Here is a 12,089-nt window from a genome sequence, read left to right on the forward strand (position 1 = left end):
ATAGATAGATAGATAGATAGATAGATAGATAGATAGATAGATAGATAGATAGATAGATAGATAGATAGATAGATAGATAGATAGATAGATAGATGTATTAATTGTCCACTGGGGAAAGTTGTTTTCATAGTAAAACATTTCTTCATAAGCTACGGAATTATGGTATTCATGGATATGCCTTTAGTTTGTTTTATTTTTGATAAAACAATTTATGGCGTATGTCTCAACCATTCAGAAAGCAACAAGAAAATACATTTGCGCTGAACAATTTCCCATTTCCATGTCGATTATTACCGACATCTGTAGCTTGTCAGATGCAATTAAATGGATGGAAATAAAATGCCCCATCACAATGCGTAATGACGCACAATGGCTGATCTTGCGCTAGACGTTTTTTTGCCTCGACTTTGATGTCCGACCATTTCTTTTTTATTTCGGCCACGGTCCGAGGTTGTGAGGCTACAGCATTTATGCCGTCTTCCACAGTTTGCCACTCAAGTGCCTTTTTGGCATTAGTAATGCCCACACTGTGCCCTCCAAACAACATTTTTCTCCTCTTTTCCACCTCGACAACGATAACTTCTACTTCACATTGAGTGAAGTTACGTTGTTTTGATTTCCTCTCTCTGTTTGCCATAATTTCGCAATCAATGAATATTAACTTGTGGGCGTTTCACGGACTATTTATGGGCAATTATGGGCGTGTCATGAAGCCGCAAAAGCTGCGCCACATTTAGAATATATTGTGATTTATTGATTGTAATGTTTTGGGCACAGATCACATCTCGCCATAGGCAAGTTACCATTATATCTCTTTGGGCAGGCTTATTGCCAGTCTAGCTAGTGATCGGAGAATATTTAACTTATTGCTCCCCTACCTTACCCACTGTAATGAAGTTGGGGGATTAATTACAATTGCCATACATGTCATGACTAGTGGACTAGGCGGACCCAGATGCTGTAACCCGGAATGATACTCGGCTAGCAAGGAAGGTGAATAGGAATAGATTTAATGTATATAATAGAGTTCCAGATGGGGATGTGGCGAGGATGGTTGGAGGGTCTTGACGGCGAACACAGTGATCCAGTGGAAGTCCAGAGAAGCGGCAGGACGGAACCAGAGAGTAGGTGAGTCTGCAATCCAGAGCGTACAACAAGATGAGGTCGCGATCCTGGGTAGTGAGGAGACAAGGCACAATTAGACGAGGTAACAAGGCGAGAACAAGAACAGTAAACTAGGCCAGAGGAAGCAACGTGGAGTACAATGAACTAGCGTCGAGTACAGGTCCTGGTTCTCCTTATGAGTCCAGCCACTGATGAGGATGAGGAGGCACAGCTGGTGTCTGCAGGTGGACCTGACGAGGAGGAGGAGCCGGCTGGGGGTACCGTGACAATACATCCATTATACATATTTCTTTGCTGATTTAAGCAGAGAGAACATGGTTTCATAAACCGGGCCAGGGTGGCCTATTCCCCCTGCTTAGGTTTACTTAATATTGTATCAATATTGAAATGCTAAAAATGTAGATTTCCTATTATTGTCATTATTATTGCCATCCGCTATATGTGCCTTAGTGCATGCAGCTTACATGTTTGAATTAAATTTCAATAACAATAACAATTAGTTTCTGGTAGGCTGCTAGAAGTTAGAAGCTGGGAAAAGTAAGGGGCACTGGGGTTCTGTCTTCTATTCTCATCCAGTTCTCCTCTCCTCCTCTATTCTTGATCATTTATTTATCATTCAGTTCTCCATGCCTCTGTTTGGTGCAGTGCGATTCATGTGTTGTTGCTCTTTCCCACTCCCCGGTAATTCCAGTTTCCAGTAGGCTCGTTGGTGCTCCTGTCTTGACCATGGACCTTGTTTCTGGCTCGTGCCCCCAGCCCTCCCCTAGTTTTTTCTGGATGAAGCCCATCTGCTACACTATTCAAACATTTAGTTGTAGAGTTAGATAAGCTAAATCTTCTTTTACAGTCCTGGTACATCGCCTGTCAGTCCTGGGAGAGGATCCCTCCTTCTTGTGGACATCCCTCAGGATTCTTCTTTTTCCCCCTGAAATCTGTTTTTTTAGGAGTTTTTTTTCTTACTGAGAAAGAGGGCTCAAGGGCAGGGATGCCCAGTTTAGTTGGTCTGTTTAGTTTAGTTTAATAATCTGCTATTGTATTATATAACCGATTTTATCTTTTATGAGACACCTGTGTAAAACTTAATCGAATTTAAATTAATTTCTGGACATTTTGGGGGGTAAAATTCCAACTTTGATCTATGATGTGTAATGTACACATCATAGATCAATTAATTACCAGACAAAATGATTGTCTGGTAATAGATTTGTTCTGCATTATTACTAGTTTTAGGGAAATATTCAATAAATGTTATTGTTTTATTTTCTGTAGGCCGATTAAAAATGTGCTCTGACATCGGGTTTCTTTGCTCTTATTTCTATAGGTCACCGTGAAGACCAAGGTCTAGACATTTTTGTACGTTGCATAACATAAATGCCAGCTGTCTGACCCTGGATGTTTTTCCTTTGTGACTGGTTATTCATGACTTGCAAATATGATCTCTTCCTACATTCAATAGCTTCAAGGAGGTTTGTTGCTTACCTATCTACAAGAAACAAAGTAAAAGGGAGTAACTGTCTTAGATGATACAGTTTATCTAAGAATGTGGTTAACTTGTGTTTTTCATGATTCCCAGGACTGCATTAAGCATTTCAAACCTGTTTTGTAATTTGAAGGTTGTCCATCTGTAAAAATGTCACAAACTCAACAAAACTATTTTTTTAGGAACATTGAGCACTGCAGCTGCAGGAAAGATGAGCCTCTGTGGAGTTCCTTAGATCAGCACTGCAGTCAAAGATGTTATTGAAATTCCAAGTGGAAGCTGCACAAATAGTATAAAATTAAGAAGTTAAATATTTGGGATTTAATCTATTTTTGTTGCTTCTCTTGTGTTTTCATCTATTTTGATGTCCACTCACCAGGAGCAAAGCACTTTAAGCCAATATTGACAGAGGTGGTTTTGACTGGAGAGCAGCCAGGCAGACAGCCAGGTTCAACAGAGAAGCATGTGGAGTCCTGACCATGGACATTAACCTTCTTCTCCAGCTGGACCGATTTAAACTTCATTCGGCACTCTGCATGAAAAGAAAGCTGATTAATACATGCAGTGCAGTTGGAGAAGAAATGTATACAAAATGTTCACCTTAAAATTAGCTCACCGTTTGATCAGATTTAGCCATCCTTTTTCACATTTATTAATGTAAATCCCAGTGTAAGAATGTACAAGTTAATTTTATTTTATCTAAATGTTAAATCTTAATGCAAAATCACATTTTTAAATATAAACATCATCTACATATTAATACATACATTTGTATTTAATAAAATAAGAGCTAGGTACTTCTATTTTAGTCTCACCAGAGTTGTCTTTGCAGTTTTCTGCTGGTAAGATCCGGGAAAGAGCAAAGCTGACAGAGTTTCTGGCCAAGCGTCCATTGGGTGCACGATAATCTTGTCTGACTTCCACATCAGCATTTCCACAGAGCCCACAGGTCTTGCCTTTCATCCAGTCAGTGATCATAATCTATTTGACCCAAACGGACAACAATATTAGTTAAACTTATCTTATTGTGTAGGGTTGGTCTGTGACCTACACTAACTCATAAACAGAATCTTTATCTGGTCTTTATTTCTTCACTTTTATTTCCTGAAAAAAATTAAGGTGAGCTTACCCTCCATGACGTCTTGTTAACCCTTGTCCTATCTTAGATGACCCTACTCTTACTTTGACGTGTTATTCCTACCATGATAAAGGTGGAAAGATTTCATGTAATCCATGGACACCAGTGAAGATCAAAATTCATTGAAGAAAAAAGGTTCAGAGCACTGTCTAGTGGGTCTAGATGACCCAACTCCCAATGTTAAAATGCCTAGGATAGCACAAGGGTTATCATAGACTTCATGAAGCCCATGGCTGGATGCAAGCACAGAAACTCCCTCCTCGTTTTCTCTGATCTCAATGGAAGCTGTAGAACAAGTTACATGAGCAGTATGTGAGGATAAATGACGACTTGTCATATTTTTCAGGCAGACACACGCAGCAGTGTTTTATAGGTAACTACCCTAGGGCGGTTCAGTCAATTAACTCACCTGCTCAGCATCCTATTTAAGCCCAGGTGCACAGTTGTTCATTCTCTTTCTAACCTTCAGCGCTCATTCTTCGCCATTCTCCGTGCCCGCGGGTCTCCTTCTCTTTCGGCGTCTTGGTGTATTTCCCCCGGATGATCCCCATTTTCTGATGTGGGGTTTTCGTTCCGCTGCTCTCCTTTTGCGGCGATCAGCGGGCGGCTGACGGCGCCCAGCACATTCGTGTCGCCGCGGTCGCATGCATCTGCAGGGGGTGTGTTTTCCGCGGTGTTCGGGTTGTCCCTGGCGCCCGATCGGGAGCTGTCCGGGTCTTCTCGTCTGCCGTGGTCAGCCGAATTTCTACGGTGAGCGGCATGCGGTTCTTTTCCCGTGTTGTTTTTCTAAGGCTTCTTGCTTCCTGTTTACTTCAGTAATCGGTGACGTCACTCCCCTAAGGACCCTAGGAATTGAATTTCTTTGACTCATGGTCCACTTCATGATGCACTTCTGATTCATTTTCTGCTGTTTAGTTCTGCCTCGTCCACTTATTGTTTCAGGGGTTGTGGGGTCTTTTCTGTTTTTGTGAAGGCTGGCGGTCCTCTGGACAGGCATCGTTTTCAAAGCCGCCACTGAGGGAGGCCCCTAGGAAGTGTTCAGGTTGACGTATCTTGATCTGGAACTGTTAGCGCCTCGCAGTTCATCTTTCCGGGCATCAGTGGCCTAGTTCCTCATGCGCCTTCAGGATTAGTATATATTTTGTTCAGCTGCCCATGCCTTCTCCATGATTTCCTCCGAACGCGATATAAGGCTGAGGATGACTGTTATCGCTGATGTTCTTATTGTTCTGCCTCTATGCCTCTCAGTGGCGTCTCTTGGCATTCAGTTGGCGCTCGAAGTGTTTGTTGCTTTACCTTTCAGCTGTCGTGGCAGTCCTCATAATATTGACTTCATTATCAGAAGCCCTGTACTGGATATTTGAAGGCGATGGGTCCCCTTCATTTGCGAGTTATTGATGATTTCTCTGTGGCCAAATCTGAGTTTTGAATCTCTGTGGCAAAAACTTTATTTTCGAATCTGGGTTTCCACGTTGTTTATACTGTATGGTCCTCCACCCGTCCGGATTTATTTTTCTTCTATGGATCTGGATGGTTCATTGATGCTTGCCTCTTCCCATTATGTCATCTCTAGCTTTTGTGCAGCGTGTTGTTCAATCATTCTTTGGTTGAATATGATTTGTCAATGATTGGGCCACCTGAAATTTGCAGAGGCTTTGGTCCTACGGTCATCCGTGCATCTTGTGTTCTTGTTCTGGGTAGCTCGATCATGGGCCCCGTGTTCCTGTTCTGGATTTTCATGTTTTGCGTTTGATCTATCCCACTCTATGCTTGGAGTGGTTTTGTTATGATGACTGTCATGTCTTCAGGCTCCCACCACTTGTTCTTCTGAGGCTGCGCCTTCTGGTTTTGGGGAAAAGGATTTAAGAAGAATGGTTTGTGTTTGTCCGGCCGCCAGAATCCACAGCTCTGATGGTTTTTAAGGGGTCGTGCGGTTATGAGAGATTTCTGCCTTGGAGATTATATTAAGGCTGTTTCAATAGTGAGATGATAGTATTGTGTTGACCTGGTTAATGTTTAAATAACACCATGAGCAATGTCTACCATGACCGTTGCACTCTCAAGCTTAGTTCAAGAGTTAAATCTTGTGTCCACAAGCCAGTCTTCTATCTGCCTTGCTTAAGCAGATGACACTCTGCTAGATGCATCCCCATTTAGGGGCTTGTTATACTCCGCCTCAAAATGCTTAAGGTTCAGTCTAGTAAAAATACTATCAAAACCTATGATCCCTCATGGCTCTCAAGTTCTCTTCTGCAGTATCCAGACGCCCTTGCCTAATTAAAATTTCAGTAGTCTGTACTTTGTTGTCCACCAATTTGAGAACCACTAATATCAAATACAAAGCATCAAATCCAGCTGAGCTGCAATCCTTCCGATGACCTTCTGAAGATGCGTCCCTCTGAAACTGTCAAAGGTTACTTTCTTATCATTGGATTATATAAAAATTGTTGTTAAGATTCTGTGCACGTTCTATATTTCACTATCATTTCACTGTTGGAATTTGTGATTATGGTGGTTTCTATGGTGCGATAAATCCACAATGGGTCTTTACCTTAACTATCTACTAAATTTCACTTTCTCAGATTTGTTCTTTAAAAGCACTATTATTTCATTTATGTCAAGCATTTTGAAACTGATCAGTTTCTGGGTTATTAATATATTCTTTGTCTAGACTAATACTGCTTTGTCTTTATCTATGCATCGCATCCTGAGCCTACGAACCCCTACGCCCCGATCAGCTTCTCCTTTTCCAGAAAATGATGTCACCCCTGCATTCCTTGATCTGGTGCTGCAACGATGACTGCTTGACGTGCCTATTGCTGCACTGAAAGTGAAGGGGCAGTGGACCTCCTGTGCATTCCAATGACACTTCTGACTGAAATTATCAATCAATCAATGTCAACAGCAGAATGAATGTAAATTCTTCGATTATAGATGTTAAAAGAAAATTATTGCCAGGTGGAAGCCTCAAAATTTAGGATGTTCTGAGTTGTATCATAGCATGCGCTGGAGCTCGAATTTGGTTCTTAAGCTCATTTGTTTGTGGTATGCCAATGAAGCGTAGTAATTATGGCCGTTGAGGTCGTTCTTAATATTTAGATGGAATTTCAATTAAATGGATGTTCCTTGAGCGCGTCTAATTGGTATGCCAAATGGAGAAAGTAATGGCCATTAAGCTCGTTCGTAGTACTGTCGTTGGGATCTTCGAAATAATGGATGTTACTTAAGCTCATATAAATAGTTGCCAAAATGGAAGAAATTTATGGCCGTCAAGCTTGTTCTTAGTTTAATGGAAGTTGAATAATGGATGTTACTTAAGCATGTCGTGATACTCCATTGGAAGCATTGGATTGGATGTTAAGACAGTGTCTCATACGGGTTGTTCTTGGCGGTTTAAATTATAGTTCCGCACAGCGTTTTTGCAGACATGGGCTCTACATTCTAAGATCTGGTATGAGTAGTTCTTATGTTGGCTCCCCTTTTATTTCTTTCCCTCTCTCTTTCAGATAGTATGTTCCTCTAGTGGTTTCTGCGAACGGGAGCGGCCCTACGGTCAATGGTGCCGGGTCACACATAGCAGATCCACTAGATAGCATGTCCCCTTCGTGGCGCTGTACTCGAACGGCGGCGGCCCAACGGTCAATGGTGCCAGGTCACGCATAGCAGATCCACTAGATAGCATGTCCCCTTCGTGGCGCTGTACTCGAACGGGGGCGGCCCAACGGTCAATGGTGCCGGGTCAAACATAGCAGATTCACTAGATAGCATGTCCCCTTCGTGGTGCTGTACTCGAACGGCGGCGGCCCAACTGTCAATGGTGCCGGGTCACACATAGCAGATCCACTAGATAGCATGGCCCCTTCGTGGCGCTGTAGTCGAACGGCGGCGGCCCAACGGTCAATAGTGCCGGGTCACACATAGCAGATCCACTAGATAGCATGTCCCCTTCGTGGCGCTGTACTCGAACGGCAGCGGCCCAACGGTCAATGGTGCCGGGTCACACATAGCAGATCCACTAGATAGCATGTCCCCTTCGTGGCGCTGTACTCGAACGGGGGCGGCCCAACGGTCAATGGTGCCAGGTCACACATAGCAGTCATACTGCGAAATGAAATGAAATGAAAATGGAATGCCGCCGAAAACACACCTCATCTTATTACACACTGACTATACATTCACATTTTATTTCTTCTGGATGATTTTGGTGTGGGGGGTTTTGTCACCCGAAAGTTTTATGGAAATTTCTCATGGAATTGAACGGAGCCTTATGCCAAACGAAAAAGATGTGAACTTAAAGAATGTGGAAAATTAAGTATGTCAAATATATATTTATTACTGCAAGAGTTTTCTGACTGAATTTTCATTCATAAAAAACATGTTGTAAGCAACAGTTATCAAAAAAATTACTTTCATTATAGAAAAAACAACCAAAAAGATACAAACTGTGGGGAAACCTGTTGGATGCTGGTATGGCAGGCTGGTAAGGGGTAATACCATTCCATTGATCTTAACATGCACTTCACTCTCATTGGGGTACAGATCCATGTCTCTGCAAGAAAATAGACACAAATCTTTGTCAAATGGACTTTCTGTCTTTCTGGGGTTACTTTGTCAATTAACTCACATGTCAGCAATCTTGACATTAAGGTGTTTCTGTTAGGTGGCGTCTTTCATCTGCAGGACCATGAATTTCAGCTCCTCAGTACAGTCTTGTGCAAGAACCTGGTAGCAAGACTCTGGTATCTTGTCCTTGTACCTCCTGCTGTTAAATGTTCTGAGTGTATTGTTGGACAAGCTGCATTCAGCTGAAAAAAAAACAACTTTATTTATGTATACATTTATTTATAAACAAGTTATTTCTTTTTTTAGGAATCAATCTTAAGTAATGCTTCTATTCAGCAGTCTTTACCTGCAACAGCCTTGGCAAAGACGTAGTGGACTTTATCAATAACCTCCTCAAAGAGGGTAAGGCTTTTGATCTCTTGCAGTGGAAGGGTGATGGGAAGATGTAAAGTCATGTTGTAATAAGTGCGCTGTAGACATAAAAATATCTTATTTAGTTCAAAGGCATTATTTTATTAAAATAAGTCAAATGTGCCAAATAACATCACATACCCTTGGTGTTTTTGCAATAAGCTCAATGAACTTTTCAGATTCTGCAACAACAGTGAAAGAGAGCTGCCTGGTGCTGTTTGCACTCTTTGATTTGATCAAGTCAGCCAGCATTTTGTTGGGCATGTAGTCATAAACCCTGTAATAAAATCCATGTGTGAGATCTGAAATTGAGTATTTCAGTTGTGATGGTAAGAAAGAGTTTTCTTACTTCTCTGCAGAGCGCTTAACATAAGAGGGTAGTTTCTCCCAGGACATTCAGTTTGAAACTGACTATACCAGTTTCACCAGTGATCATGGTGCTGTACTGTTTACATTCAGCTCCCCAAGCAATCTTAGCCTGTAGTAAAAACAGCAGATTTGACAATAATACAATTCTTAATTCTTAATAATACAAGTATTAGTACAATGCTTTTAATTTATGTTGATTTTGATTTTTGATTTGAAACAGTTTATTTCAAGCAATCAAATAGGAATAATACACAAAAAAAATACAATCATCAGTTATACATTCGTACAATAACTAATCAAACTTTGGATAACTAGACATATAAGTAAATATTGCTTGAAAGGGAGTGGGGGGAAGCTAACTTATATAATCCCACCCCTGTTCTACTGTAACCATTTTATAACATGATTTATCAATATCCAGTTCCAAACTTTTATCAGACAGAATTAAGAATCTTGAAATATCAATAAAGCACAATACAAAGATAAATTACTTAAAATATTTTGTAAAAAATAACTTTTAGAAATCAACATGGTAATGAAGTATCCAAAACATATGCTAATTATGTTACTTATAAAAGTCATTGATATGATAAAAAAAAATAATACTATATCAGTAAAATAGACATAACACTTTCAGGAATTTTCATAGCAAAATTTGATAAAGTACCAAAAGTTAAAAATATGTGCAAAATTATGTTACATTAGGAAAAATCATGAATCAATTTATCAATTTTTTGAAACAAGTGAAGTAATATCATTAAAAGTCAATCAATTTAACCATTTTCAATAATTGATTAATCATTTGTTTTATTAGTATTTTTTGTATTTTTATTTATTTATTTCTATGATAAAGTATTGCTGTGAAGTAAAATAGGAAGGGTCCATATTCTGTCGATTGTCCAAGGTTGGCATTTCTTCTGCTGGTTAACAGCTGTTCTTCTTGGTTTTAACAGTTTATAGTTCTCTTCGATGTTGTGTCTGCAGACATTAGATTCTGGTCTATATCCTTCTTCAGCTGATATCAGCGGCGCCTAAGAATTGAGGTCAAGTTGTCTGCAGGTCAGAGCTGTGCTGTTAATTAGGTCACTTAGGAGAAAATGATGAATCTAGGCGTCATATTTCTTGAATGTATTTGGCTTTTTGATTTATTCCTTCATGTTGGTTCAAACGACGGTGATCAAACACTTCTCAAAGTCCTTCATGTTGTTCACAACCTGAACCTTGGAGTGGTTTGACGTAAATCCTGCAGCCTTTAACCCAAGTGTTCTCAATCTGCTTACGCTTCCCGAGAAGCCTGGCATGTTTTGCGATTTCAGCATTCCTTCTGGTCAGATGGTCATTCAGATAAGCAGCCGAACCTTTCAGATTACTCATTTGATTCATCAGAGCTAGCTTGTGTTTTTGATTCACAAACCTGATGAGGATCGCTGGTTTATCCGTCTCATTTCTCCTGGGGAGCGGGTGGCAGGTCTCGATGGTGTTGAGATCCAGGGAAATCCCTTTAGACGTGAGAAATGATTCCACTTGGTGTTCCAGAGTCTCTCCACTGCTTTCCGTTTCAGGACTGCTAGCGCTATTAGCATTAGCAATGCTAACTCCAGCTGCATTTAGCTCTGCCCGAGGTTTGATCGGTACTCCAGTGACAATGACATTATTCATCCTTACTTGTTGTTCCACATCGCCCAGTCTTTTCTCCAGAATGTCGACCCGGTTTTCTCGTTGCTCCCTGCTCTCTGGCTCTGGGGGCCTCGCGGCGGTCCTCCTGGCCCCGGCCTGGGTGGCGGATGTGGTCGCCCGGGGGGCGGTTGTTCCCTGCCTGGTGCCGTGTGGCGTTGGGGGGTTCCGGCTGCCGCTGCTGCTGCGGCGGGGGTCTGGGTGTGGGGGTGGCTGGGCACTCTCCCTCCTTCTTTTCACATTCCACCATCCATTTTAGAAGAACATAAACACTCACCTGAGCACAGGTGTTAGCTCACCTTTGCACTGATAGTTTCCATGATTGAATGAATAAAATATTTCACACTAGTTGGTTTGAAGGCATAGAAAGCGTGGAAGGAAAGGAAGGAGAGTGCCCAGGAGGGGAGCGCCCCGGGGAGAAAGGGGGCCCACCAGGGGTGTTGTAAACTTGGCCCGACCAGGCTCGGCCACAGTTGGAGATTTGGCGGGGCCCAGCACCCAGGGACACGGACAAGAACAAGATGTATTGCAATCTATTTGCAAGAAAGTACTCGTGGAAGTTAGGTAGTTCTAATCCTCCACAGCTTTTTGCAGATTTTAAAGTTTTTAGACTAATTCTTGCAGGTTTATTGTTCCATAAAAAGCTTGATATGGATGAGTCTAATGTTTTGAACCATTTTAGTGGCGGTTGTGTGGGAATCATTGAGAAGAGATAATTAACTTAAGGTAAGATTTTCATTTTAACCGTGGCTACCTTGCCCATAAGGGACAGAGGCAGGTTGGTCCAGCGTGTTAAATCGTCCTGTATGTTTTTCAGTAATGGGGTGTAGTTTAGCTGCACCAGTTCTGATAGTTTGGGGGAAAAATTGATACCTAAATATTTGATATTTCCTGATTTGACTGGTATTGTGAGTCTTTGTTCCGCATTCCTGTTGAGTGGTAATAAAACAGACTTATTCCAATTAATGGAATAGTCTGAAATGGAGGAGAACTCATTAATGATTGTTGCTGTTTTATTTACAGAATGTAAATTACTTAAAAACAGTAATATGTCATCCGCATAGAGACTAATTTTATGATGGCTGTGTTTGGTTTTAATTCCTTTAATGCTCTCATTCTGTCTTATTGCTGCAGCTAAAGGCTCAATAAATATAGCAAAAAGAGAAGGAGAGAGTGGGCAACCCTGTCTGGTTCCTCTTCCAAACCTGTTGGAAGTCTGTTTATTGGTTCTAACTGATGCATTGGGGTTGTGATATAATATTTTGATACATTTGATGAATGATTCTCCAAAGCCAAACTTATGGAGGGTAGCAATAAGGAACTTCCAGT

General features: G+C 41.2%; 2 protein-coding genes across 2 annotated transcripts; both read right to left on the reverse strand.

The window, feature by feature from the left end:
• Positions 1–2,768: 2,768 nt before the first annotated feature.
• Positions 2,769–8,289, reverse strand: LOC110014930 (vitellogenin-like). The gene is made up of 5 exons (XM_020702295.3): positions 8,198–8,289; positions 3,862–4,028; positions 3,421–3,586; positions 2,982–3,137; positions 2,769–2,884 (listed from the first exon to the last, which is right to left on the reverse strand). Exons 1-5 carry the CDS (start codon positions 8,286–8,288, stop codon positions 2,784–2,786), a joined length of 681 nt encoding a protein of 226 aa, XP_020557954.2. The 5' UTR covers position 8,289; the 3' UTR covers positions 2,769–2,783.
• Positions 8,290–8,367: 78 nt separating this feature from the next.
• Positions 8,368–9,172, reverse strand: LOC144991868 (vitellogenin-1-like). The gene is made up of 4 exons (XM_078945796.1): positions 9,067–9,172; positions 8,859–8,994; positions 8,653–8,776; positions 8,368–8,548 (listed from the first exon to the last, which is right to left on the reverse strand). Exons 1-4 carry the CDS (start codon positions 9,111–9,113, stop codon positions 8,400–8,402), a joined length of 456 nt encoding a protein of 151 aa, XP_078801922.1. The 5' UTR covers positions 9,114–9,172; the 3' UTR covers positions 8,368–8,399.
• Positions 9,173–12,089: the final 2,917 nt, after the last annotated feature.

The sequence above is a fragment of the Oryzias latipes genome, chromosome 4 (genome assembly GCF_053564925.1).
Source record: "Oryzias latipes strain Hd-rR chromosome 4, Olatipes_Hd-rR_3.1".
Classification (NCBI taxonomy): Eukaryota; Metazoa; Chordata; class Actinopteri; order Beloniformes; family Adrianichthyidae; genus Oryzias; species Oryzias latipes.